This window comes from Corvus moneduloides, chromosome 3 (genome assembly GCF_009650955.1).
Source record: "Corvus moneduloides isolate bCorMon1 chromosome 3, bCorMon1.pri, whole genome shotgun sequence".
In the NCBI taxonomy this organism is placed as follows: domain Eukaryota; kingdom Metazoa; phylum Chordata; class Aves; order Passeriformes; family Corvidae; genus Corvus; species Corvus moneduloides.
Window position 1 is genome coordinate 96,701,318 of NC_045478.1, and position 27,928 is coordinate 96,729,245.

The 27,928-nt window shown below is 39.8% G+C and overlaps 1 protein-coding gene and 1 non-coding gene across 2 annotated transcripts in view; one reads left to right on the plus strand and one right to left on the minus strand.

The window, feature by feature from the left end:
* Positions 1–1,009: 1,009 nt before the first annotated feature.
* On the minus strand, positions 1,010–1,103 carry TRNAI-UAU. The gene is made up of 2 exons: positions 1,066–1,103; positions 1,010–1,045 (listed from the first exon to the last, which is right to left on the minus strand). It is a non-coding gene; the product is annotated as a tRNA-Ile (tRNA).
* A 3,772-nt stretch (positions 1,104–4,875) lies between these two features.
* The window catches only part of HAAO (3-hydroxyanthranilate 3,4-dioxygenase), a 35,228-nt gene continuing 12,175 nt past the window's right edge, over positions 4,876–27,928 (plus strand). Inside the window, exons 1-6 of the mRNA XM_032102859.1 lie at positions 4,876–5,080; positions 10,095–10,173; positions 18,812–18,895; positions 20,488–20,594; positions 23,428–23,517; positions 24,218–24,261. Of these exons, the coding sequence (XP_031958750.1) occupies positions 5,001–5,080; positions 10,095–10,173; positions 18,812–18,895; positions 20,488–20,594; positions 23,428–23,517; positions 24,218–24,261 (484 nt within the window). The 5' untranslated portion in view covers positions 4,876–5,000. The remainder of the gene's footprint in view (positions 5,081–10,094; positions 10,174–18,811; positions 18,896–20,487; positions 20,595–23,427; positions 23,518–24,217; positions 24,262–27,928) is intronic.

A 27,928-nucleotide genomic window follows, 5' to 3' on the forward strand; every position in this document is an offset into this window, starting at 1 on the left:
GCACTGGGACACAGCTATCTCAGCATGAAGAAGAAAAATGAAACTAACTGCAAGTAAAAGATTAATTTTATTCACTCTTTGATACGTCATAGATCTCTCTTGTTGACTTACACTTCCTTATACCAGTATGGTACCTGCTTCAGGGATTACCACACTGGCACTGAAAGCAGTGAAGTTAATGCAAAATTCAGAGGGGACAAAGTGGTAACCAGAAGACAGAAGAAGGGATGATGAAAAACCTTAAAGTGGCACTTCAGGGAGTTAATGCCTGCAGTACAGATAAAGGGCTGATTTGGGCAATAGAGGCACCTCTGGCTGCATGACCTTGGGGGCCTCATTGAACTTTCTGGTAGGAGTTGCACTGTGAAAGCAGCAGACTGGATGCAGAGGGCAGTTCACAAGATCTAGGCCTTAACATCCAGGAAGTGTCCTGCAACCTTCTCCATTAGGGAGCTGCCCTTTTCTTATGGCCCTGCTGCCTTTCTAAAGTGGTGAAACCAGAAATTATTTTCCTTCCTGCTACAGTGTGTTCATTTGTAAAGCATTACCAAGGTGATGAGCAGTTACAAAGACTGTCACCACCAAAGGAGGCCAAATGGAGGAATGGAGTCACCACTCGGTTGTGGGGATCACACCAGTCAAGTGTTTACTTGCAGTCCATACGGAATAGGGTATAAAATAACCTTTATTTCCTGCAAGTTCTCCCTCACAAGCAGCTCTGAGGAGGAACACCTTTGTCACCGTGCAGGGACAGGGTGCTGTGAAACCTGTCCCCCCTCCCCGAGCGGGGACAAGTCCCTGTAGGCACACACACCCCCGCACGGGGCAATGAGGCACCGGCGCTCCCGGTGCGACCCGCGGCAGCCACTTCCCGGCCGCGGGGTGCCCCTCTCCAGGGGGCCCACGCTGCCGCCACGGCTGCATAATTTTTCGAGGCACTTTTGTCCTCCTCCCTCCGGAGCGCCGTCAAGTCCCAAAAAAAGCGCGTTTTCTCTCCCAAAAAGCTGTGTGCTCCAGGTGAGGCTCGAACTCACAACCTCGGCATTGCTCGGCTTTGTACTGCTGTATAAGTACCGCGCGCTAACCGATTGCGCCACTGGAGCCCTGACACCAACTCCTCCCGAACGGTTTATCAAGGGCTCGCGCGGCCCCGGCGGGGGAAGGGCAGCGAAATGCCGTTCGCACCCCGCGCTGAGCGGCGGCCCAGGGCCGACCCGGTTCCCTGCCCGGGCCACGCTACGCCGGTAGCGGTGCGGGAAGGGCAGGAGGGAGCTGGTGGGCGCTGCACCACTCGGGGAGGGCGGCGCCCGCGAGCAAGGGAAGGAAGCGAGCGACGGCGGCGGCGGGGCCCGCACAAAGCTCTCCCGCCCGGGCCTCCCCGCTGGGCGGGCAGGCAGGCGGCCGTGGGGGCGGTGGGAGAGGCCGGCCCCCTCCGCCGGCGGGCGGGCGGGGCTGCGGGCGGGGCGGGGCGGCGGCGGCAGGTGACGGGCGGCAGCGGCGCGGCCTGACCGCCCCCAGCAGAGCTGGCCGCCGCCAGCGGGAGCGGCGTGCGCAGTTCCGTGCTCCGGGGACGAGACAGACGGAGCCGGGCCGCGGATCGTCTGGGACCGAACCTCATGACGGCCTTCGGTGAAAGGCGTTGGCCGCTGGGTCAGTGAAGTTCAGCCTCACGCTCATGGGCAGCCGTGGGGAGATGATGCGCCTTCGGTCGTGCTCAGAACCAGGCCGCAGGGAAGAGTGACCGGTTACTGCCAGGGAACTAAATGTTTATGTCTGCAGCGCTGCCGCTGTGTGCAGCACAGGGGATGCCTGGCACTCTCAAAACAAGCATTTGTTCAACACTACGTGTGTGGTGTTAAAGTATACCTCTAGCATGGGTTTATTCTGCAGTCAGATCTGTCCCATCCTATGTGGCAAGAAGATAGTAAACATAATTGTCATCAGATTTTTTTAACCCAACCGTGACTCCACTACCTCTTTTTCCCCATGATCCCCATGGTAAATGAGCTGACACTTTCTGAATGGCGAGGAGGTGCTTCTCGCTTGCCAAGAAAGTTGTTCTGCTGTTGGTACTCTTACTGTGGACATTACCTAAAATATATTTCATTGGTGTACACCATTGACAGGTGAAGTAGCATGCAATTGCTGTATGTGACCCTTGATGAAGGTGGCTGGCATGGATAAGAAGAGAATTGGCAGTTCATTTCTTAAGAGAAATTTTCCATCATCACATAGGTATACGTATGGCATACCAGAAAATGGCAGCAGCTTTCATTACCCTTAACAATGCATCATTATGCTAACAAAATATTATGTACCACATAAAGATTGCTGTGGGGCGAAACAAAAAATAATAGTATGGAGACTGTAGTTAAAGCATATGACCCAGTGTCAATATTCAGCTTGTGTTTTTTTGTTAACATACTTTTCTTGCTGGACATAAGCTTGTGAATCTAAGTCTCTAATAGGTCTGGTGATGGAGGAAAGTAGAAGAATAGAGTGTTGTCCTAAATGCAGTTTTTTCCACTAATACTTTTTTCTTGTACCCTCAATGCAAAAAAAAGAATTGTTTTCATGTAGCAGTTTTGTGCTTTAGTACTCTTGCACTTCTCTGGCAACAAAAGGTTACACATTGAGTCCTTACCTTTGCATAGAGAGAAGGATCAGAGCCAAAAGGGAGAACAGAAACCCCAGGTGCTGGAACAGGCTTTGATGGATGTGAAGAGCCATCGTGAAGCAGACTAGCCAGTAAAATCGAGGCCCTAATCAGTTCTTGAGGTGTATGAGATGTAGTTATTTGCTTGGGTCTCACAGAGACTGCAACGCTGGTTCTTTTCTTTGCCTCTCCAATACACTTCACAGACGTAGGGTTTCATAGCCTTTCTCGCCATGCAGATAATTTCGTAGCCCCACCATTATATGCATGAAGAGGCAATTAACTTCATTTTTCAACTGCTGATTTTCAGAAGGTTGCAGAAAATGCTACCCTGTGATAATAGACTTAGTCTTGTATTAATGGTAAATTTTGTAAGTGAACTTTGTTTCCTGCCTGTGTAGGTTTGAAAACTGTCAGGTTTTCATACCTCATTCCAGCCACAAAATAGATTTATGAGCCTGCAACTGAGAGAGTTTTCTCTGCAGGTAATAGTACCTTGTATTCTGCCTGGTGGAAAAAAGTGGAGACTAGGGATTAGAGTAGTGGTTGTGGACAAAAGCCCTGCCGTTAAAACTGGCACTTCAAAACTCTGATGAACAAGGATTGGCTCAATCAAATCCTGGATCTGTTTTTTCCTGCTGTGACTCTGGAGATTCTCTTGGCTTTCGTGCCCAACAAATGGAGTCATGCTCTGTACTGCAAGTTACTAATGATTAGGTAGAGCAAGGCCATGATCATTAACTAAAATGTTTTCACTTCTCCAGTCCTGCCAGTCTAGGTCATAATCCCCTAAGTGAAAGTGCATTTTAAATAGAAGCTCTCTTTCCTTCACAGCTAAATACAGAACTGCCAACAGCCTGCAGAACAAAAACTACCAAAATGTAGTCTGTATGTCCAAAAACAGGCCTTAGGAGTTTTCTGTGTGGTGGAGTCTCAACACACCTGTTCTGTTGGTAGAAATTTCATGTGCTAATTAAATAATGTGGTGGTGGTGTTTTGTAATTGAAATAATAACTACTTCGGGTTTATTTCACAGGAAATTACTGCTGGTCCCATTGTGACTGTATTATTACAGTGGAACTGTAATCCACGTGTGGATTTTTTTATCCCAAAATGAATGGATTTTTTTCCTGTTTTATAAATTACTTAATGAGTTTAAACTAAACTGCAAAGAAGTGATAGAGATGAAGGTAAAACAGAGTCACAAATACTTGATAAAAGCATAGTATTAGTTCAAACTCACACTCCATTGCTTTCTTCTGATGGAAAATTACAATCATACAAGTTAAAGAACCCCCAGTTTTGTACTGCTCATTATGCTAAATCTTCAGTCCCATAGCTGCACTGCTCATATGTGCAAGCCATGGAGAGTGTACTACTCACTTTTAACTGGATCATTTTACCCATTACACATTCACCTACCAAACACAGCATAGATTAAAAGTGGAAGACTAAGATATGTCAAGAGCAAAGTGCTAAGGTACTGTAATGTCTTGGGATTTTTTTTGTTTACCCATCCATTTCATGTGTTTGGAGTCTGAAAAAATGTTTATAGACTTCTTTCTTTAAACCAACGGGGGTGGCAAGGAACAGAGTGAGCAGTCCTGTAGCAACTGCGTAGATGTTGAACAGAAACTTGTGAGGGAATAAAGTCTAATGAAGATCTGGAAAGTCTGTTTCTTCTCAGTTTCTTGTTTGCCTGACAATTTGATGGCAATATGCTGCAATTTCCCAAAGGGCATGACAGAATCAGGGTCAGCTCTCCCACAAGCCGTGCTATAACATTGGCAGAGTGGATCAAATTAAAATGAGCATTTATGGACAGCTGCTCTTGGTCTTACAAATGCAGGAGACATCTGTAATTTGGCTGTTTGGCAGGAGAAGATCCCAGTATTTTCAAAAACATGTACATACCTCAAACATTCAGCCTCAGAATGTTGAAGGGAGGTTTCTATATTAGACTTGAAAGGGGTGAATGCACTAGCCTTGCCCATTTTTCTGACTCCATGTAACAAGTCATTTTTGTAGAAAGGTAACGTACACACTCCAGCTGATGCAGTAAAGAGAATTAAGAAACCCCCTGTGGGCAAAACCCAGTCTCCAATAAAAATACATATTTTAAACACACTAGTCAATTATTAGCCAAGCTGCTGGAGCATTAGTACTCTCTACGAAGTAACCTTTGGCTGATGGACCTGTCCCCTTTGACACTAAAGCCTGAAGACACCTCTTGTACCAGCCAATCCCCTGAGCACTGGGGTTATAATCACAGGCAGTTTGATCACAGAAGAAGCACTCTACAAATTTTAATATCTCAGGCAAAAGTTTCATAGCTGTTGGGCCCATGGAGCTTCTTGTGAATGTAAGAAAATGGATAGAAGAAAACAAAACTGCCTTTTTGCCACCCGTTTGCAATAAGCTTATGTAAGTAAATGAAGAATTTATTTTTTTTTACCAAGTTACTAGATATACAAATATGACTAGTTATTAGAGGGAGCTGCAACAATGCATACATGGTAAAGATTATAAGGAACTGTAGTTCTTCTCAGACTGCAACCAGAGTGCTGTTCCAAAAAACAGAAAGTGAGTGAAATCTGATTTGCAGTAACTCATCAGAAGCTGCAAAGATCAGTTTGAATACAAGATACTTGCCTCAACTCAAACTCTCTTGTAGGCAGTGAGAAATTAAGAGAATCTGTGTCGGGGTCTGTATCAACAAACTCCTAGAAATCAGAGGAGATGGCATCACATCCACATATAAAACCAAATTACAACCTGAAGTAGCTCAAGCTGCTAAGAATCATTCTAACATCACAGAGGAGCCAAAGCTGCAGGAGAAATCAAAACCAGAAGGATATATCACTGAAAATCAAGGAGAAAGGAAGGGCAGGGACACCTGAGGAGAAGGTTTCCAGGGCATTTCCAGAGCTGTCAAGGCAGGAGGGCAGGGAGGCTGAAGAGGCAGTTTACAGCCATTTACAGTATTCTGAATGAGACAGCTAATATAAGAAAAAAGTGTAGGTGTTAATGCAGTTGTTATGTACGCCATACATATTCTCTGTGTCAAAGCTCGTGAACAAATTCCAATGTAAATTATCCAATGTGTGGCACCTTCTAGTCAAAATATTAACAAGGATTTCTTTTGTCAGTGAAGCTGAGGACAAAATATTCTTTCTAAAACTCTGTATGCAGAAAGCTTTCATTAGAAGGTATTCTTCCTAAGGAGTGATATAGATTCTGGTTTTATAAAGAAATTAAAAAGCATTTTCTTCATTTTAATTAAAAAACCCTCTTTCTTTACAATTTTAATCATTAAAGTAAAAAAAATATACCTCTTGCCCTGCCCTTAAGTGCTCTCTCTAATGAAAAGCTGAATGGGCAGTAATGTATCAGTGATACTAATTTCCATTCACTGGTGCAAGGGTTACTTTTCAAAGCAATGGTTACAAGACAAAGAAAAGGTAAAGAGTACATCCTTATTGCCATGTCTGTGTTGAAACTACAGCTGGATGTAGAACTGAAAAATTCTGAAACTTGAATCATTACAAGTGTTCCCGTTTCTTTCATTTCCAGAATGGATTTAGGAAGCATTTTATAAAGCATATTCATTTCTGAAGCTTATCAATAATAATGGGAAAATTTTAGTATTTTACGTTGTTATGATCCAGTTTAAACCCAGAAAAGCAAAGAAAGCCAAGTCTCTGTGCATAAACCGGAAAGAACTTAGAAGGTTCAAAATATTCCCAGAAACGAGATTAAAACCAAACGAGGTTAGATATTGATGCCAAAAAATTGATATATTTTATTTAATAGTAAAAGAGGCAAAGAGAAGGAAAGAGAAAAGAAAGAAAGAAATGGAGAAAAGAAGTGTGCATGGGGGTGGGGGAACAGGGAGAGGTGACAGGGGTTAGGTGGAAGCATGTCACCCATCCGAGGGTCCCAATGAGGTCTCGTTGCTCCCCTCCATCTGCTCTGCTGGTGGTGAGGGTCCCTTGTCGCCACCGTGGCCACACTGCCACACTGCCACATGCTGCCACACGCCATGCCATGCTGCCACATGCCCAAGAGTGCAGAACTCCGTGGATTAATATACACTTTGGGCCAGGTGGGAACGCCCACGTGTCTCCCCTTGCAGGGGCCAGCTTGACACTGTCCCTTGCAACACTGAGGGTCTGTTGCATCATCTCTGGGGCTCTGGTGCAGGGTCTGCTTTGAGGGGGGCTCCTGTGATGGGCCGTGTCACCCCTTCTGCTGTGGATAAGCCTCCCCCCCCCACCACCCCCAGTGAGGACCCCTCAGCTGGGCTCTGCACAGGGGAGGATGGGCAGTCACTGCACCTCTGACCAGAGGCTTTTCCCAGATACCCAACGCCTCTCCTCCCTCTACCCCTTGGTGCGAGGGTCTGTGGGAGCCTGGCAGCTGATAGCCCTGGGGCTGTGGTCCTCATCCTGGAGGTGTTAAGCCTGTGCTTTGTGAATGTCCCCAGCCCTGAGTTGTTACTTTATCTTATCTTCATCAGCGAGCGGTGTCTGGCCTCAGGGCCCCATTCAGGGTGTGGTAGTCTTCTCTGCAGCTTTTGGAATAAAGTTTTAAAAGTCCTTGAAGAAAATGTTTAAGTCATAAGCTATAATATTTCAGTCTCTGACATTCGTTTATGGAATATTCATGTGGTTTTTTCCTCATCAGTAGGATGAACCTTTTTTGTTATTACTGCACTGTTCTGTACTGCTTACCAGTAGTTCTGTGTAAACCTTGAGTAAATCTGGAATGTGATATCTATCAGAGATCGTCCCCATAAACATTTTAAGAAGTTACAGTGAAACAAGAAACATTTCTTGTGATAAAAATGGCATAGTTAAAAAAACCACAATTTTTCCAACATGACGTTAGCCTACGTAGAAGAAGAATAAAACCATCTACTGCATGGATTTTGAGTCTCTCATCACCCGCTCCTGGTGCTACCTAAATGCTTTCAAGAATTTCCAAAATGTTTTAGGTGATTTTCCAAGAAGCAACTAATATATTTTCAAATTTTTTTCAAAGGCTTGATCCTTTACATGCTGAATAGAGATGTATAAGGCAATCTTCTCACTGTGTCCTACTGCCTCATTGGAAGGCAATCACCTCAAAACATTTAAGTAACTTAAAGCCTTTGTTTCAAGGGAGAATTAACAGTTAGAAACTAGGTCTCACAGCAAGTCAGTAGGGCTTTTGGTATCTAAAGTTACTACAGCTTTCAAGCTTTTATAACCTTGTGTTCCATACATTTGAGAGGATCAAATTTTTTAAATACCTATTTGGGATTTCAACACAGAACCTCAATTCCTGAATTACTGCCAGAGTTTTACCAAAGTAAGAAAACGATACATCTAATTAAATTCCAGCTCTGACATTGTATTTTGATGACACTATCTTGCTAGTTTAAATGCTTTTTAATCTCAACAATGAGCAATTAGTGCAAAATCAAGCCCCTTAACATAGCTGATTTTTAAAGGTACTTCTAAAGCTTTTCTTCTGAGTTCAGAATATGATGCTTACCAAAAGGACACCTAAGTGTGGTCATGGACCATCTGATTCTTTGTAGTCTTATGTTTTTAAAGGGTTACCTGCTGGTACCATTTTCTTTATGTGGATAAGAAGAGAAATGTAAGAGTATAGAAAACTTAATAGTCCATTGGTTAGCTCCTCATTCTAACAATAGTACAGTCAAGTAAATTTCTCATCCCTGGAACCTTCACAGTACTCTAACTGCATTTTGGTAGTCTTAACTGAAACTGCTTTTATTTATGATATTTCTCCTTAACTTAATGCAACTATATTAACCAGATAACTTTATTTAGCAAGATGGACAAACTTACCTGTTGGAGTTCCTGCTCATATTTCATAGCTGGAATCTTTTGATGGTGTCAGTATATATCTGTTAGTGATTGAATGATTAACCCATAGCCTGTTTATTATATAGAGCCAAGGCAAATCTATGAGATAACATAATTAATCATAGATTTGCCAAATAAAGAAGTTAAGCAGTAATTGTTTTAAAGCAGTATTTCACTTTTACTTAGTGAACTAATAACAAAACTGAATGTTTATATAGAAAACTTAACCCATCTTAATAGGTAGACTACAAGATACCCACAGATTGCCTCTCTTATTTTATTCTTCAGGGTTGATTTTCATTTATTTCATTAATTATTAGCTGTATTGCTACTGTTTGGGTCATCATGCCCTTCTTTAGTAGAAGTGTTCATTAATGCAGAAATACTGCAGTGTGCTGTTGAAAATGAATATTAAATCTGCATGGTACAAAGAATTCAGATTTCAGTTCATTATTTTATGATACAGTTATGAAGCCCAGTGCTGTAAAATATTCAGCTTCCTACAGAGAAAACAGTAAATTCTAATTCTTTAGTTTTATTTGACCAACTAATTTGTCACTGTTACTTGCTATGTCTGCTTTACTAGTCCCCACTTTGTTGGTCATTATAATTTGAATACTCTTTAAAGAAAAAATTATAATGGTAGCAGATTGAATACGTACATGCAACCACTCAGAACAGCCTCTCTCAATTAAGGCTTACAAGCTCCTGACACAGGGACACGTTGTTATTCCCTGTGTTTCAGGGGATCATGGCCCTGCTGGTTCCATGTTACTGCCCAGAACCACCTCATTGCGAAGCAGAGGTTAACACAGTTCACTTGTCAAAAAGCATAAGAACAAATTTTGATTCACAGCTAACAGGCCTGATTTTGAGGGGTTTTTTTTTTTAGCAAAGGAAAACCTGCTACCTTTTTATTAGTGTAAGTGGACTGGTAGTAATTGGGGTGTTAGCTATTCCTTGTGATAGCTGAGAGAAATGCTCATTGGGGCTCTTAAGAGGGGTAGGGTTAAGAAATGGCCTGCAATCTCCTTTTCTGAAATAGCCACAACCACAATGAAACCATTATAATGTTATTCCAGCTTAGCAAAGCCAGTATAAGCAGAACAGAAATTAGCTGGCAATTCCTACCTTCAGTATCTCTGGCAATTCTACCAGTGTGGGGGGAAAAAAAGTATGTTTTTACCTTTATTAACTTTTAAGAGTTTTACCTTTACATAATCAGCTCAGGTTGAAAAGCCATTTTCCTAGTTCCTGTCTCTCAGGTAACATTCCTTATCTTTTCAGTTCAAAGCTCTTTCCACGGTTGGCAGCTATTGTTGTCCCCTTTTCATAGCTGGAGGCATTGAAACACCAGGAGGGAGGCAGCTGGCCTCAGGTCACCCAACAGGACAGTGCCAGAGCAGAGAGATGCATCCAAGGTCTTAGGAGTTCTTGTACTGGATGTTGCTTTTCACTCAACATGGTTTCATTGACTCACTGTCCTAATAGAATTAAAAAATAAAATAAAATAAATGGCATCATGAATAGCGATATCTTTAAACTGTCACTTTCTTTTCTAGGCATCGCTATCAATTAAATGTGATGTTTGTTGGAGGGCCAAATGAAAGGAAGGATTATCATATTGAAGAAGGAGAAGAGGTAATCAATAGATCGTTTATATTTTTTCTGATTTAATTGATCTATAATGATTAAATGCAGCTACTTCTGAAGCTACAGCTACAGATTAGCAATGCCAGGCTCAGTGATGTTGTTTTTATTAGATCTATTCATAGGCTTAAACAGAACCATTCACCAGAACCATACACCATCTGTGCATTTTGTTTGAAACAAGCACATGAGATCAGATCTCTTTTGCTATAACTCATTTCCAACAGGAAACTAGAGAAAGTGTTCTGACACATCGAAGTGTCTCATTTCAACATTTGGGAGCAGAACTTTAGGAAGGTAATGATATTTTTAAAGCGATGTTTTGTTGCAGAAGATTGATCTGTATTTCACAAGTAACTTTGACATTCAAAAATCAAAAATTCAGTAGAAATTTTTTTAAATTATCAGCTTTTCAGCTTTCATATATGTGTGGATACAAAAATGCCGTTAGCAAGGAATTTTCCTGCTTCTTTCTAAACCATGGGATACTTTTCTCTCTCACAGAAGATATTCACAGAGTTTATAAACCATGAACACCTGCGACCTTGCTGAACTTTGTTTATGGTACAGTAGGAAAATATTTTGATAATGGATGTTTTAGGATTTTAGCCAATCACCCCAAGGGGTGGCTGATCCTTTGTCCAATTAGACTATGAAGAAAAAAGTCTATAAAAGTTTGTAAAAGAAATCAATCTTACTGCACAATTCCTGCCTGTTGGATTCTCTCCTCCTCCCTACGGCTGCGGGATACGGTAATATTTACTGTGCATTACATACGAGTATGGAAAGGTAACAAATAGAGTCTTTAAATATTTTTCAAATCATTTCCCTTTGCTCAAAGCCATTCCACTGCTTTGAGTTGTGAGCAACCATTGTGTCAAATGCAGCATATAAGAATAAAGAGTAGAAACCTAACAAAATTGTAATAATTTACACCTACTTTGTTTACTGCCTTTTTCTTGGAATTGCCTGCTTGGCCTTGGGACTTCTCTGAGTCCACAATTGGCTCTGAAAGAACCCTGATGGAAAGCGGTTACTAGAGGCCTGGGAGTAAAAGTGTCAGGATGAGAGACAATTTGCCTTGCTTCTCAGCAGAATAATTTAACTTCATGTAATTCCAATGACATTTGGCAACCTAATTTTATGTACTTTTGGAAACTCAAGCCTAAGAATCTGCACAGTTCAAGGCAGAAGTGGGTCGAGTTTCAATAAATCCTTTTGAAGGGAAAGAAAAGTTTGTTTAGTTGTCATTGAATCATTTCTCCCCAAACCCAGCCCGGCATTTCACAAGAGCCTTCAGTGATTTCTTGTTCTGACTGTGGCGTGCAGGTGTGTGTAGTCCTTACAAACACAGAGCTCTGAAGAGCAGATGCTGAGTTATCCCTGGGTAACTCCTGCCTGTGTTGGATTGTCACCACCTTCTCCCAGCCCACCTGTGGCTGTGGGCACAGGCACGTCCATCACATATCAGCTTACCCAACACATTCCACTGTGTCCCTTCTCATGGGCTGTGCAGGGAGAGCAGCACCTAGGACCAGACCATCAGGCTGCTTAGGCTTCCTTAAAAGGAAAGTTAGGCTAATTTAATTTAACTTTTTTTTTTCTTTTTTTAATGTTGCAAGACGTTCCTATATTTGTAAATAACTTGATCTGTCCTTTAATAAACTCTTTATGTGACTCCTCAACAATATAAAAATTTAGCCATATCTATAAAGGCATAATTTTTAATTTACTGTTGCATACTGATATGTTATTGCTAATTCAACTGGAAACAAGATTTTTTACATATCAGTACATGCTCATTTACATAGTAAACTTCCCACAATTGCTCAGCAACCAAAAATGGAAACATAACAACCCTATCACACAGGAAAATTGGCAATACACACATCAGAAGCAGTATCAGTATGTAGCAGTTTAACATATGGGCCAATTTTGTTCAGTTTTATGGAGGTACATTAGAGTTATTAATTGCATTTTACCATAGCTTTTTATCAGACACATTTGCACCTTCCTGTGATCTAACTCAGAACCATGTTTCTCATTAGAGAAGAATTGTGAGGTAGAGAGAATCCTAGCAAAAGGGCATATTCCTAAATTAGATTTGGGATTTAAAAAAACACTATTCAAAGCCAAGTTCAGCTCAATTTTTTGTCAGAAAAAGGGTAATTTATATTCTGGGTGATAATTTGAAGACAGACTACATAGACGTACTGTCAGCAGGCCAAATCACGAATGCGAAAACCCACAAACCCTTCAGGCAAATTTAGCTGATGCTGTTCTACTGTGAGTATTCTGATAGCAAAGAAGGCTTGGTTTGGAGAGAAAGTTAAATTTAGGATTGTTTATATCTGTCCACTCACTATCTTTTGCCTGTTATCACACAGTTTATGGTGTGTCCTGTGGCACGACTTGAGCTTGAAAGCCTGCAGTTCAGAGCAGCAAAGGGTTGGCATGCAGAGATAAGGGCTGAGGGGCATCCTCCTGCTCCTGAGCTGCTCTCTACTGGTGCCATTAACATGCAGGTGTATCAGGAAGATTAGTTCTGACTGGCTAATTAGGAGAAAAAAACCCAGAAGCTTGATTTGAACTCTCTTCAAAGCCTTTTATAATTGTCTCCTGAGCAGCCACTTAGGCTAAAATGACAGCTAGTCTAACACAATTTCTATCCTCCTCTCAACAAGCAAGCATTTCCTAAATAAGTAACTCCTATATTTTGTTCTTTCTTAGTTTTCTCTGTACTGCTTCATTGCCTTCTTAAATTTCTGGGCACTACTTCTTTGCCACCTTTCTGCACAGAAATTGTCTCATATCTGAGGCATTGTTTTCCATCAAACAGGATTTTAAAGACCAAAATCAAGCTGCACCTTACAAGAGATAAACCATTCACAGTCCTTGGCTGGAATTTACCAGGAGGTCATATTCATTCTTTTTCTTGTTTGAAAAGTTCCCTTTTGCACCCCTCTTCATCAGAACAGAGATAGAGTCAGCAAACATCCACTCAGACATTCTCTGCCTCTAACTCAGACTCATTCAAAATGAAATAATTGCTTTGGAAAATGCATCTTCTGTTGGAACATGGCAAAAAAGTGCTGTGAGAATGCACCTATATAGCTAATACTGGCAGAACTTTCTAGAAAGTGTTTGTGCTACGTAGTGGGTTCTGTGAGGGTTTCAAATGAATCATTATTCCGATGTGCCTCATTTGTCAAGAGAGTTTTGGGTTCCGTGGACTAGTGACTACAAATCTTGTGTAGTCAACTTAATGAGGCCACTGAAAGTTTCTGTGGCAGCCCTGACATGACCACAGAATCACTAAGGTTGGGAAACATTTTCAAGACCATCAAGTCCACCCTTTGGCTGAACACCTCCTTGTCATCTAAACCATGGCACTGAGTACCATGTCCAGTTGTTTCTCCAGGAATGGTGACTCCACCACCCCCTGGGCAGCCATTTCAATGCCTGACAACCCTTTCCATGAAGAAATTCTTCCTGCGATCCGATCTGAGCCATCCCAGGTGCAGCTTGAGGCTATGTGCCATTGTGCTCAACCCCTCACAGCTACTGGCTACCAGGTACCAGGGAACAGTCCTCAACATAACTTTGTCTTGAATTTTTCATCGTACCATTGCATTTGTGACAAGAAGAGTTTCAGTGTTAACATAGCCTACAGGCTTCATGGTGTATTTACTGCATTTTTACTTACTTGTAAAACCTGAGGGTAGAAAAAATAAAACCCTTCTTCCAAAGAAATAAATTAAAACTCAAGGGGACCATATATTTTGGAGAAATTTAATGACAGAGAAACAGAGATCATAACAAAGCCTAGCTATAGTAAAAGAATTTCAGAATTTATTTACTGCATTGTGTGGGCTGCTTTGGGGGAAAGCAAGATATGCTAACAGCTAAATCTAGGATCACAAAAGTAGCTGGGCTGCTGTCCCTTTACCCACCTCAGTCCATCACTTACACACGATGAATCCCAACTGACTTTGATTCAGCTGACTTTGATTTCTTAACAATTTACATTCTGATGTTGAGTCTGTATAAAACAGTGAAGTTCCGTGCAGAGAAATTCAAATCAGCCTTTCATCTACCACCTGCAACATATTTGCATTGGCACAAACCCCACATGAGTTTAGAAGTCCCACTTCTTATTGCGCTGCATTTTACCCTAAGTTTCTGCTCTCAGCATCTAGGTTGTATCCTATGGAGAGAGGCGCCTCATTATTTGCACAGCCCCACAGACCAAAGCCCTTACACTGCAGTCCTAAAGGGAACTCTCAGAGCAGAAATTCCCCCTCCTTTAATCATCTTGGTGAATCTCTTCAGCTTCTTCTAGCATATTTCCATGGTCTGACTGAGATACAACATCATGCTCCGAAACATGATACAGGTTTGAGGTCGCATCTGCCACAATTCATCTGAGTTTTCTAACCTGGCTTTTGATTTCTCTTTCTCTCCCTCTCACACAGACACCACAAGTAAGACTTGGCTCGCTTCTGACAAATTAGCTGCTTAAATGAAGCCTGACCACTTCTAGTGTATGCTGCTCTCTAGTCAGCATGCTTTTGAGAAACTCTTCCCTATCAGATCAATTCACCCTTTTTATTTTGTATGGATAGTGGATGTCTGAAAGCAAGGGGAAAGTGAGCTAGGTGAGCCTTCCCATAGGTTGTTTCGTGGTGCTTACATCCCAAATAAATCTGATGAGTCACAACAAAGTGAGAGAAACATTTTTGCTTCTTTACATTTAAAATCCACATTCATCTGGTGAAGACTCTTGGAATATTTTAATAAGAAACAAAGCTCCTATTAAAATGTAATAAGAATGATTTGCATTTCCTTTGAATGATTTGAATTTCCTTTGCATCAGAAGGAAATTTTGTCTTCAGAAGTAAGTTTGCTGCATGAGATTGTTGGGACGGGTTTTGGCTAGTACTCGGGTTTCACAGATGACACACAAAGGAGCAGAGGGAAACAAAAAAAACAAACAAACAAAAAAAAAAAACCCAACAAAAAATACCTGCATATTTTCCTCTACCTTCCTTATCTATTTGTCTTGCAGACTTCTGGTGACTGAAAAACCCTTGTGATAAGAAAGGGAGAAAATTGTTTTTCTGTGCTCAAATAGATCAGTCACCACTGAAGTCTGGCGAACACTCAGGCTCTACTCCCACATCAGAATCTGATTTGCTCTGCAAATTAATTTAGTACTTAGCCATATGACAAGCAGTACAAGCCAGGATATACCAAGCCAGAGCCTAATCCCAGAAGTGGCAGAGCAATCCCAAATTCCACTTTTAGAAGCAGTCAGAACTTAAAGTATCCTGCTAGTTGCAGGTCTCTTTAGAGGTCTGTAAATAAGCTGTCAGCTATAACAGCCCTCATGGAGCTCTGGGTTCCTGTGTCTAGGCAGAGTTTGATATCAAAGGTGGCTCTAAATTAAATTACATACACTGCTGTACATAAAATAAAATAGACTTCTGGATTTTTTAGATAGTCAATACAGACCAATTATAAATACTGTATTCTTCCCCTATAGATGCTTTGTTTATTCTGCTAGGACACACATACCTAGATGAAAGAACAATCCTCACCACATTAATATGGTGAGGATGTTAGTGCTCTTTTTAGGGTAGTATCCACATGTTCTACTACCCTGTTGAAACTTCTGTCAAGACAAGCAGCTTCACTGATGAAGTAGTGCTGATGGAAACAGTGAATACCTAACTGTGCATCTTCTCCACTTGCCTGCAGAAATGCCAGCATAATTTATTCTATGAGTATCCATAATTGAATGAATTATCCCTGTACAGACTTGAGAGTGATTCAGCATTGGTCACGCTGCCTTCTCCTGCAGGCACAATACTAACAGGTTTGAAGCATGATCAAAAAAGGTGAAGCAGACTAAGGAAGGAGGATGTATTTCTCCTACAGCAAAGAAAATTGAGGGAAAATTTAAAAACTAGAAAGAAAAAAATCTCAGTCTTAAGATGTTTTCATTTGAGTTTCATGGGTATATCTGCAGTTTTAATGATCATATTGAGAAATGTTATGAAATAATGTTATACTTGGAGCAAAGAAGCACTTCTAGGTGGCTCATAACTTTTAGGGACAAGGTGAGAATTAATAAAGGAGGTGGTTTTAGTGTAATCATAATGAGAATATGCCACACAGTAAGTAGAAAACTAAACAAAATGCTAAAGCCCGGAAAAGGAAAAAAAGGAAGATGATACAATAATTAATAAAAAAGCATATTTATCCTTAACAAAGGAGAAAAAGACTGGTGAACAACTTTATTTCTTCCTTGAGACATGTTTTTCACCCAAAAAGACAAATTCATGCCCAATTGTGAGCCATTATGCATCAGCAATATACAAATCTAGGCTTTTCTACAAGGAGAGGTATATACATTTCACGTAACAAGAGGCCTTGTCATTAATAAAATGTTAATAGAGCTGAATTATTGCACATTTCCTCAGTTTTTAGTACTGCTGGGGAGAATGGATACTAGATTATTCCAGTAAGAACAGTACAGCTGGGAAAGCCTATATTTTCAAGTAGCATGAACTCTACTGAATTATTATCCTATCTATATAAGGGTATATATTTGTGTATATACATAGATATACACCCAAATTTTTTAACTGAGGCCTTGATTTTTTTTCCAAGAGAAACTTAGGAAAACATTGGATTTGCCCAAAAGGCAAAAGTCAGTTTCCAACAAAAAGACAGTACTGTGTTGCCAAACTGGCCTGTAAAATGGGTGTGGCCTGTAACTCTGAGACAAATAGCTGAGAGTTTCCTCAAGAAAAAGTTCAGGTTATATTATAAGCAAAGCAGTAGATTTAGTAATTACTGCCACTTGTATTAATCACAGTTATGTCAGATGATTTATGCATGACTGAAGCATTCAGACAATTTAAAAGAAAAAAAGTTTTGAAGAATAGACCATAATTTATAGTGAAAGGTACTATTTAAATTCAGTTATAAAAATACTCTCATTGACAACATGTAGCCCACGTCATTCCTCCTCTCCCACTGCAAAACAATTCTTCTAATTCATAACTTAATGTTTATAATCTTTTCTTATGACTGTGATGCTTGACCTCCAAACTGGATAGCTGACATCCACTCTCAAGTTTTTCATTTCCAGAAAGATTGCTCAGCTTCATGATTCATGTCAGAAACAGGATAAACTCTGCCTCTGTTGTCCTTTCCCTCATCTACATGTCCTGTGCATGCGTTCAGTAATAGCTGCCCTAGTAGCTGCAGGGGAAATAACACTCCAAAACTCAAGATTGCCAAAATGATCTTTCAGATTCTGGATTATCAGTGCCATATGACCCACAGCCCGTGTGACAATCCATCGAGATCATACAGTCTTAGATGAGTCTTCTTTGAACTGAAGGTCATTTCCCCACTCAAATCACTCTGTCGTGCAGGGAGCAGTTGGGCCTGCCCAATAGAAGGGGGGCTGCTGTAGCATTGGGTGCTGCCCTTCAGAAGTACCAAAGAAAACAAGAGCAAAAGAACACAGGGAAATGGACTGCAACGAGGACAAGTAGCCTGGCACTGTGGCCATCTAGATAAGAGTTATAATTTATCTGTCGTGATGGCCCTGGCACAAGGTGAACTTGTCACTCATGTAAAAGCTCTCAGCATGAGCTTTTTTCCAGTGTATCTTCAGTTCTGCCGATTGTTTTGTTCCCCTGGCAGCATATTTATTCTTTCTCATGTTCACAGAAGTGTTTCTTCAATTCCAGGGGCATGTATTAATATTTCAAAACTCTTTCAAAAACAATATTGATTAAAAAATCAATTAAGCTTTTCTAATGTTGCAAAGAGTTTAGTTCAGGGCTTTTGCATACTTCAGTGGTTTCTTCTTTCCCCTATTTATCTTTCATTTTGCTGAAATTGCAGGGAATTGCTATAAATAAGGGGTTTTTTTTCATTATAGTTCTGACTTTGAATCATATTTCAGACTACTTCACCTGCACTAGCAATCTAGTTTCTAGATGTGGTAAAGAGAACATGGAAAGCATGGCAGAAGTGACTTTTGGAAATATTATTGCTCTGCACTATATAAAAATGAAGAGAAATGTGCCCATTAGTTCAGGTCAAAGATACAGATCTGCTTACAGATCATAGCACAGTTCTGTCACGAAACACGAGGACCTGAGCACCTCAGAGCCCCCACAAAGCAGAGCTGGTTTTAGTCTGAAAACAGCTGTGGAAAGGTCACCAAAGACAGAATTTTGGGTTCAGGGGTTCTGTCCTTATACACACATTGTATGTAACCCTTTTACTGAGCCTTCCAAAAAGTATTTCCAAGGCTAAAACCAGCACAATGGAATTCCACCAGGTGCACAGGATAGCTCTATATGCTGTTACAGACCTCTTGGATAGCTTGTTAATTGTTAGTAAGATAATGAAAATAATACATATTCTGTAACATTTTTAGAAGCAACAGATGCCTTTAAAAGCCTGTCATTGTTAGTAAAAAATCTGCAAATACTTGCAATTGCAAATTGAATGTATTTATATATGTATTCTTTATACAGAGAATATAAAATACAGAATGTTTTGAAGTAGATGCCTTAATGTTATTTTCTTATTTCTTCAGCTTTTTTACCAGGTTCAAGGAGATATGTGTTTGAAGATAATTGAAAATGGGAAACAAAAAGATGTTGTCATCCGAGAAGGGGAGGTAAAACAGGATTGTTCTTCTGTTATAGTTGTACATAAGTATGTTAAATGAACGTTTTATGTATTATTTAGAAATCAATTCATCCCTGTGGTGCAAGAGATAACATCAGGGTTTAAGAAAAAAAAAAAAAAAAAAGCACCTTGAATGGAGTATAGAAAATTTCCTGCAAATAATAGGAACCTACAATACAGATAAAAATCTCTCTGAGCATCTGGGGTGCCTATTCATATAGTCCAGAACATACTGAGAGAAGTTCTTATTCCCCTGCATTGCATGGGATCTGCCATGTGAATTCAGTTGGATCAGTCTTATATTTACACATTGCCAGGTGCACACCTCTTACCCACCCACACACACCAATAAGCAAACTGCCTAAACTTAGGAATTTAAATGATTCGTATATTTTCAGTCTTCTTTACTGCTCACAGCTAGCCCTTACAACCACCACAGTAGGACAGCTTTAAAAGAGCCATTTACTAATAAAATGTATCCCATTTTTCGTTGTAGTAGAAGACTTGCTGAAGCATAGAGTGCAGTGCTTTTACTGAGAACATGAATAGATACTGGGTGTTACTACGAGTTAGATGTACTACAACTCCCACTCATTGTTATTGACACAAGCTTGGACTGCACTCAAGCCTTTGAAAGGATTATGAGGTCTAGTGGGGACAGCCTCTATAATAGAAGACATGTTAAACCCAATAGCTTGATGTCATTAGAAGTATTATGATTTTTTCAAGTCTGAAGAAACAGAACTATGTTTTCCAACTACGAGGTTCTGATATTACATTTCGTACTGAAGGAGCACACCCGGCTGAGATCTTGGCACGTAAGAGAAGCACTAATGAGAAGGAGCACACAATACTTGGTGCAAAGACTGACACTGGTACTGCTGAGGCACTATCATTAGCTCAGTTTTGTAGACAGAGAAACTGCAGTGACTGTGCAGCCTTGGAAGGACATCTGTAGTGGTGAAGAATACAGGCTTACCAACTTCCTGTGCAGGGAGCTGCCAGGAAAGGGTTTATTCTCAAACTTCAGTAATAAGCTTCACATGTTGCCTATTCACTTTGTCACTTGCATGACTAAATAGCTCCTCATATTTGTTAATTGTTTCCGGAGAGAATAGCACTCCTCATCATGCAATCAGAGGTGCTCACTGTGTTGGAAGGATACATGTGGCTGATTAGTTTACACATTTTATTGAGCAGACAAAAAACTTGGGGTTTTATTTCCATTTCAGTTACTCAGAAATTGCACTCAGTTTATAGATTTCAGATGAGTAATTGGTTAGATTTTCATTTCAATTGTGTCTAGCAATGATGATCAAACCAGGAGGAGAGAACTTGACTTCCATCAAGGCAGTGCTGATTGCAGTCACTGTGTCATCAGTCACAGAGAAAGCAAGAAACAGTGTTTGTGGGGCTGTGGGTACCACAGTGGGTGTAGCTGCAAAGGAGCAACACAGGATCAACAAAAAGTAGGGGAAAAGTGGGGCAAGGAGCAGAAGATTTTGCAGGTTTAGGGGCAGGAAAAGGACAACGGAAAAAACAAACTTCCTGACACTGATGCTTTCTGATTTCTTTTAACAGATGTTCCTCCTACCTGCCAGGATACCTCATTCTCCTCAGAGATATGAAAACACTGTGGGTCTTGTGGTTGAGAGGGAAAGATTAAAAACAGAAATTGATGGGCTAAGGTGAAGTATGAACTATTGACTACTCTGTTGGAATTAATAATAAAAACTAACTTCTCATATCAATACAATACTGTATTTTACTTTGCTATTAATTTAGCAGATTCACCCTGGCAATTTTGTACTAATTCTATCCACACATCTATTTATCTATACACATATAAACAGAGAGATCATTTAATGTTTGATTTAGTTAAACAAGGAACATATTGAAGTGTCTTAAATGCATGTTGTGGCTATAGGAATCTTATGTACTACCTATTGCTGTAAGTTTTAAAAAAGATCTCAGAGCTCTCTAACAACCCAAACAGAAAAGATTTTTTTATCGGTTCTGGCAAGCAGAATATTAATTCCTTTGTAAGCACTGAAAGCAAAAAGATGAAGAGCAGCTTTCTTATCAAATGTGTGGGAAGCTGGAAACAAAAGTGAATTTTCTCACCGCTAGACCTTCTATGTTGTACACACCTCTGCCTAGATTTTATTGCCTTATGAGAACAACATCTTCGTGTAAGTTAGTGGTTTGCTTTCTATTCTAGTGTGAGCAGAACTAAGCTTTGTTTTGTGTCCATACAGAATTCACAAGTCTAAGAAGGCAAATCACAACAGTAACATTAGCCAACCTAGAAGAGCTGTCTTGGTATTAGCCAGAGATGACTGACTAAACAAACTTTACAGCTGTTTATCTAATTTGTAAAGACTTAAAACTGCAGTGATACGTGTAAAGTGCTGTTCCTGTCCTTTCACCTACAGTTTTGATTGTTGCATGGGCAGTGTCACAACAGGAAGAGTGCAAGTAGGCAGAGCTAGAAAGACATACTTTTTCATTCAAACAAAAAAGGCTACAGAAAGAAACTAAGAAAGGTACCATTAAAGACAAGAAACCCACATGATTAAATTCCAAGCTAAAAACAAGTCCATTTCATTTAAAGCATTGTTTACCTATGCACTTGTTTCTTTTATTTTCCTTTCACTGCAGATCTGTGGATTGCGGGGACTTACATTATTTAAAAGAGATTCTGAGCTAGAAAAAAAATGGCAAGTGATTTAGATAAAAATTGTTATTATTAATGTAAAAAAGGAGCTTAAATAGTAAAGTAAAATAAACTTAAACAACCTATTATGTGAAATCTGTGAACGGTATGAGAGAGAGAAATACTGAATGCCTTTTTAGGGATCCAGGCTGATTTAGAAATTTGCACTCCAATATAGGCATGCTTATATGGAGAAACTAAACTAAAAGCTACCTTATGGCTTGCAGGTGGAAATTAACACATCCTCAATTCAAAATACCTAATCACGTGTCTGAAAACAAATCACTTAGCAGTTTTTAGTGCCCTTGGTTTCACACTGATGTGACGAATAAAGACACTCGAAGTTTTGGAAGTGAACAATCTTGTCATGCTTTTGAAGCTACCTTCCCTCTGTGTGCTTCTGGGAGAGAGGGGAATTTACAGCCAGAACCTCTGATATTCTCATACTTTTTTTCAATACCAGCCACCTGCAGCAAAGACTGTACAAGAGGAAATCATAATGCACTTTGAAGTATGCTGACTCAAGGTCTAATACTGTAGTACTGTTCCATTATTTATCATGTCTACAAGCCTTAGTCATAAATCAGAGCCCCCAGCATGCTGATTACCGTGCAAGTGAAGCATAAGTAGACTACCCCAGTGTTCCAGCCTAAGTAATGATTACACGTCTTGTGCTATTAGAAAAATGATCTAGCTAATCTTAATTCTATGGCAAATAAGTACAAAACTAACTAAATTTGATGTTAGTCATATTGTTGGATACTTTACCAAACAAGACATTTTCAGCACCTCCCTGCTCTGTAGATTGTCTGTGTTCAGAATTTGTGCTGGTAGCACAGCTTTTTGCATATTGGAGGTATAGATATTGTTACTCTCTTCAGTGTATCCTCTTTTTGCAAAACTTGAGGAGCCAGGGAGCTCTTAGAAAATTTCTGGACAATATGTGTGTAGGTACATAGGACAGAAAAGAACATGCAGATATGCACAGGATAATTACTTAAGTCTTGTTTTCCTCTTCAGACACACATTCCAGTAACTTTAACCTAAAAGACACACAGGACCTTTTCAAAACCAGTGACAATATTAGTGACAGTACTGGATCATCATTCCTTGCCAGTCTAGGCAGTCTTTTAAAAATCTGAATGTAAATTCTGTATTTGCTGTTCCATAGATTCATTCAATTGATGTTCCATATTGATTCCATACAGCAACCTCGACCTGTTGACCTCACCAAAATTTATTTATTTGTTGAGACAAAAAATAATGCAAGTGAAGCACTAAATTCCTCTTCAGAGGGGTGACTGTAGCTGAAAACCTTCTATTTTTCACAAACAAGTCCATAAGCCACCTTCTTTTCTTATCAGCCCTTGCACTGTCATTAAGCAAGCTGACTCTCTCAAATATGAGTATTTACCTCATAGGTGCATGGAAGCAGTTACTGGAAATGGTAGTTGGGTCCAGTTTTTTTTGCAGTAACTACATCCAAGGTAAAAGTTATTGGTCCCAAGAGATTATGGCAGCAATCATTTCCAGGATGAAATCTGGAAAGGTTGCTGAAGGAATTTGGTGACTTATCTGTGATCAACAGAACTACAAGACACTCCACAGAAGTTTGAGCATCCCACCCATCAAGTCACCTAACCAGGGAAACAGAAAGCTTTCCCCAATAGCCATTCCTCAGAATAAACTACACCAGGCTTGAGAATTGCTCATACAGAACATCAAATTGCTATTTTCTTCAAAAGACTGAAACTGCCTGATCAGTTAGTTAATAAAAGGATTGACTAATGTGTTTACTTCATCAGATACTATGTTGGAGAATCAACTAATGTCCTCTTTGAAAAATGGTTTCACTGTGAAGATCTTGGCACTCAACTTATACCAATAATTCAAGAGTAAGTTTTTTCCTTTGTAAATTAAAAAAAAATTGAAATTATATTGTAGCTCTTCGTCAGTCTGTGGCTTACAGCGTTAATTTGCTATTTGTGCTGCATTTTACATAGACTTGTGAAAAGTTAATTGCTGCTCTATAAATTTTTAATTATGTCTTGTATGCCTGAAACTCATCAAAACAGATTAAAAAAAAAAAAGAGAAATCAAGTGTTTCACACATGCATCTGGAACACCCTTTTTTGGACCAGTAGAAGCACTGCTACTAAGTGCAAAAAGAATTGGGTGAAAAATTGACACTGATGTATGCTAGGTTATCTAGGAAAAGCACTAAATTGCTTTAGGGCTTCTTTCATTCTTGCTTTAATCTAAATACTTTTAATTGATATTATTTACGAATAATCAGGACTGGCAAATTTGGTAGAGAGCTACTTTCTAGGAAACAAGTGAATGTCGTTAACTAATCAGTTTGTTAAGTGGTTGCTAAAGGTGAACGAGGGAAGTGTTTAGTGACATTAATCTTGTAGGACTTTCAGACAAATCCTCTGTCAGTAAAATAGGTATAGTCTTGCATATATGTGATAGTAGCTGAGGATTTGGCACATCCATTCTCAGCACAAAACTTACTGGCCAGTATTACTGCCTAGTCCTTGTTAACCAACCTTTGTTAATGTGACTTTTTTACTTGTGTTTAAATTATTCCAGGTTTTTCAATTCAAGGCAATATAAAACTGGAAAACCAAACCCAGGTAAATGCAAATTCATTTCAGATCTAGAACAGTTGCTGATTGAATAGCAATGATTCTCACCACATAAAATAAGTATCTGTTTTTCTTTCTGATGTGTAAATTTAAGTTACTTTGGAAAGTAATTCCTTTCATTACCCCAACCACAAGGAAATTCCATATATATGATTACCAACAGCATCTTGCTTGGTCACGTGATGCCATCATAACCACCTATCAGGTAACTATACTAGTGTGAAATGTTAGTATCTCCATCCTTCTGTGCCTTTCAAGTCTTATACTAACAAAATTTCACTTCTGACTGCCCATAATGAGATTTTTGTGAGTTGAATTGATACACTCTGTACCTACTTGTACTCCCTTACCTATAACTATACACTGTGATCTACTCTTGGGAAACCTAGAGAAAGCCAGATGCTTTTAGCTCCTGTAGGATCTGATCTGTTTAACATTTTATTTCCATGCTGTCTTGCCCCATTTTTTATTTTGCCTCTGTTGTGGCTAATGATTGCAAATTCCACACTGGAACAGATACTCCAGTTGTAATTCCACTTAACTCTGTTGGAAAGAGACATAGAGAAAGCGACTGCTCTAGAAAACCAATCTATTAGTTTTGGCCTTAGGAATCAGATCTCTCAAACATGATGGTTGCTTTCTGCATGGCAACAAAAGCCTCAATTGCAAGGATATTGCAACAGCACCTTCAGTGGGAAGCTTGTTTTGCTGAAATCTTACGGTCCTGCTGGCCCACAGCTTTACATGAGCACCCAGCATTGCTTAACATAAACTATGCCCAAAATACTACCCTTGTGTCTTAACTACGTACAAAAGACCACACTGTACCAACATTTCTGCACCTGCAGGAACAGGCTCTATGGACTTTTGGAAGGGCTTTAGTTAGGTGCAACCCGGTCAGTTCTGCTGCAAGAACTACCTGGAAAGTCTTCATGACATTGCCAGGTTCTTAATTGATACCTGGATAATCATCATAAGAACAGCAGAAGCTGCCTGTGTAATCTGCAGGAGAGCCTGAGATTCCTTCCTGGAGAGTTCCTATACCAGTTAGCCAAATGCTAACTGGTTCAGTCAATCCCATTGCTCAGCTAGGTTTGTTCTTTCAAATCTCTCTGCTGTCTCATCTGTGCTGACAACTGAGGGATGTCCTGCACCAGCCAAGAAATGTATGTATGGCTTAGGTGCACTGCACTCAGCTATGCTACTCTTGACCTCATGACTAACTTGAATGTCATCCTCCAGTCACACTCAAAACTTGAATTCTGTAGCTCTTGTAAGGAGAGAAATTTTAGTTTCCCCTCTCTAAAAAGTTTTTGGAACCAGCTGTCCTTAATCTCCACATTAATTCCTGAATATCTTAAGATGGTTGTTATGAATTGCTCTGAGACAAATGTTCCAGTGAAACATTATTTCCACATCTATCCCATTTCTCTGCTTGATAGTCACCATAAAAAAAGTCACTGTCTGCCATCTCAATCGATAACAGAACAAAGCTCTTGCTCAAATCCTAAAATTGGGTTAAGCTGATTTTTGCATGAACATCAAAGTTCTTAAAAATAGTTAACTAAAACATTGTCGCCAAAATGAAAAGTTAACAGAAGAGTCCTTTGTATGGGGCAGCAACCCTAAATTCCTTGCAATTAGGAAATGGTAAAGCAGTCAGAAACCCTGCCTGAAACCTTTGCTGCTGAACCAGCTTTCAGCATTAGTTCTTTGACTGACTGGGGAATGTAAGTCTCAGAAAAAGGCTCCATGTTTCTTCTAAACAAAATGAGGTTGTCTCCAAGATCTTACTTTTCTTTCTATGCCCCATCAAAATGTGGTTTAGTCTGAGCATGTCACCTATGTTTGGGTGTTGGTGGTTTGGTTTCTTTGGGGGTTTTTTTTGCATGGAGGGTGTGAGGGCTAGGCAGGGCAAATACTGCCTCACTGTATGTTCATACAGTGTTTAGCAGAGAAAATATAATTTCAGATGAAGCCTCTAGATGCTGCTGTAATAAAAAAAATACCATATCACACAGTGTTCTTGTTCAATATGGTGGTTTTTCAATAAGCATCCCTCACCAGGCTAGGAGTTTGTATGTCAGTAACAAATTAATTAGGGCAGAAGCAAAGTAACATTAAAGATTTATATTGTTAATATTTTGGCAGAAGATTAGAGCTAAAAAACAAACATGACAATCAATCAGAAGCTATAATATATCCTGACACCTTTTTTTTAAACAAATAATTCTGAGAAACTGGTATTGATAAATCCAGTACAAAAGGTCTTTTCTTGTAATTTACCTGGCAGGTTTTCAGCCTGGGGAACAGCTCTCTTTTTCTAGTTTTCAGGTTTCGTGGACAATAAGTAGCTCAACATCTCAGTGATGTCTTACGCATGAGGAAAATACCCCACATTTTTAATTACAAAAATTTTAGCTTATCTCTCCTGTAACTGTCAGTGAGACTGACAGTGTTAAAAAAAAAAATCAAACAGAGTTTGACTGAGATAGAAGTAAGCTGCTAATATGTTCGGTCTGAAGGCAACCCAGCTGACAGAAAAATAATGCTTTGGATTTATTCCCTCAGCAGCTCGCTTTTCTTTTTTTTTCTTTTAAGAAGTAGAGTTCAGAAACCAGCATGGCATTTGTAATATATAAAAAGCTACCACCAGTTGCTCATGATGTTTCACTCAACACATATCTTAACATTGTTTGTGCTGGCCTATGCAGAGGATGGAGTTTCAGCCTTGTTTTTCAGTTTCTCTTCTGAAAATCCAGAATCCCCTCAGTTTAAAAGTGCCAGCTGAAGCACTCTCAGGTTCCTCTCTACATAAGCTTGAACTAGTGCCTCACCTTCTTAGAGAGAAATGGAATAAATTTGAAGAAAAACATCTTCAAAGAAATCCTTGATTGCAGCTCACTCATAGAGGAAAGCTGTAAATGGAATCAATCAAGCTCCAGACGCTTTTAAAAAAACACCATATAAAAAAAAATAAACAACACAAAAAAAATGCCCTAAATCCAGATCTTTTCTTGATTTATTTATGGCTTCTGGCTTAGCCAATAGCAGGGAAAGTCCCTCTGAAAGCAGGGCAATCAGAGTATAAGAAGAGACAGCAGAAGAGGGACTCAAGTCCCATCAGGAAAAATATAACCAGAAATATATATTGCATGCAATCCTTACTTGAGGCATCTTCCCTGGAACCGTGTTGTAGTTTATTACTAGACTCTTTTTGTTTCCATGTGTAGAAATAAAGTTTGGCAATACTCTCTCCTCTTTTTTATCAAAAATGTGAACATATTTAGGATATAGGCTATACGTGGAACTCTCAAGATGGGTTGGTTTGGGTTACTTTGCATATCTTTTGACATGAGGAATCATAGGTATCAAAACAACTCTTGCTACTTTCAGTTGAATCAGCCTGAGACCAAGATTCTCCTGATGTATCTATTTCATCCCACTTTTCTAGTCAAGAGGACAAGAGACGGTTCAGACAGAGAAACCTCAGTTCTAGTAAACAGTGATGGCTGAATAGTATTTGCAGAAGTAACCAGAAGCGGAAAAGCTTTTCCTGCCATGCCCAAAATAATCCAGACTTCTTTTAGGGGTAATTTGATGGGGAAAAAAAACTACAAGAAAAAATTTTTTCGTAGGTGAGGTGTGTTTGAAA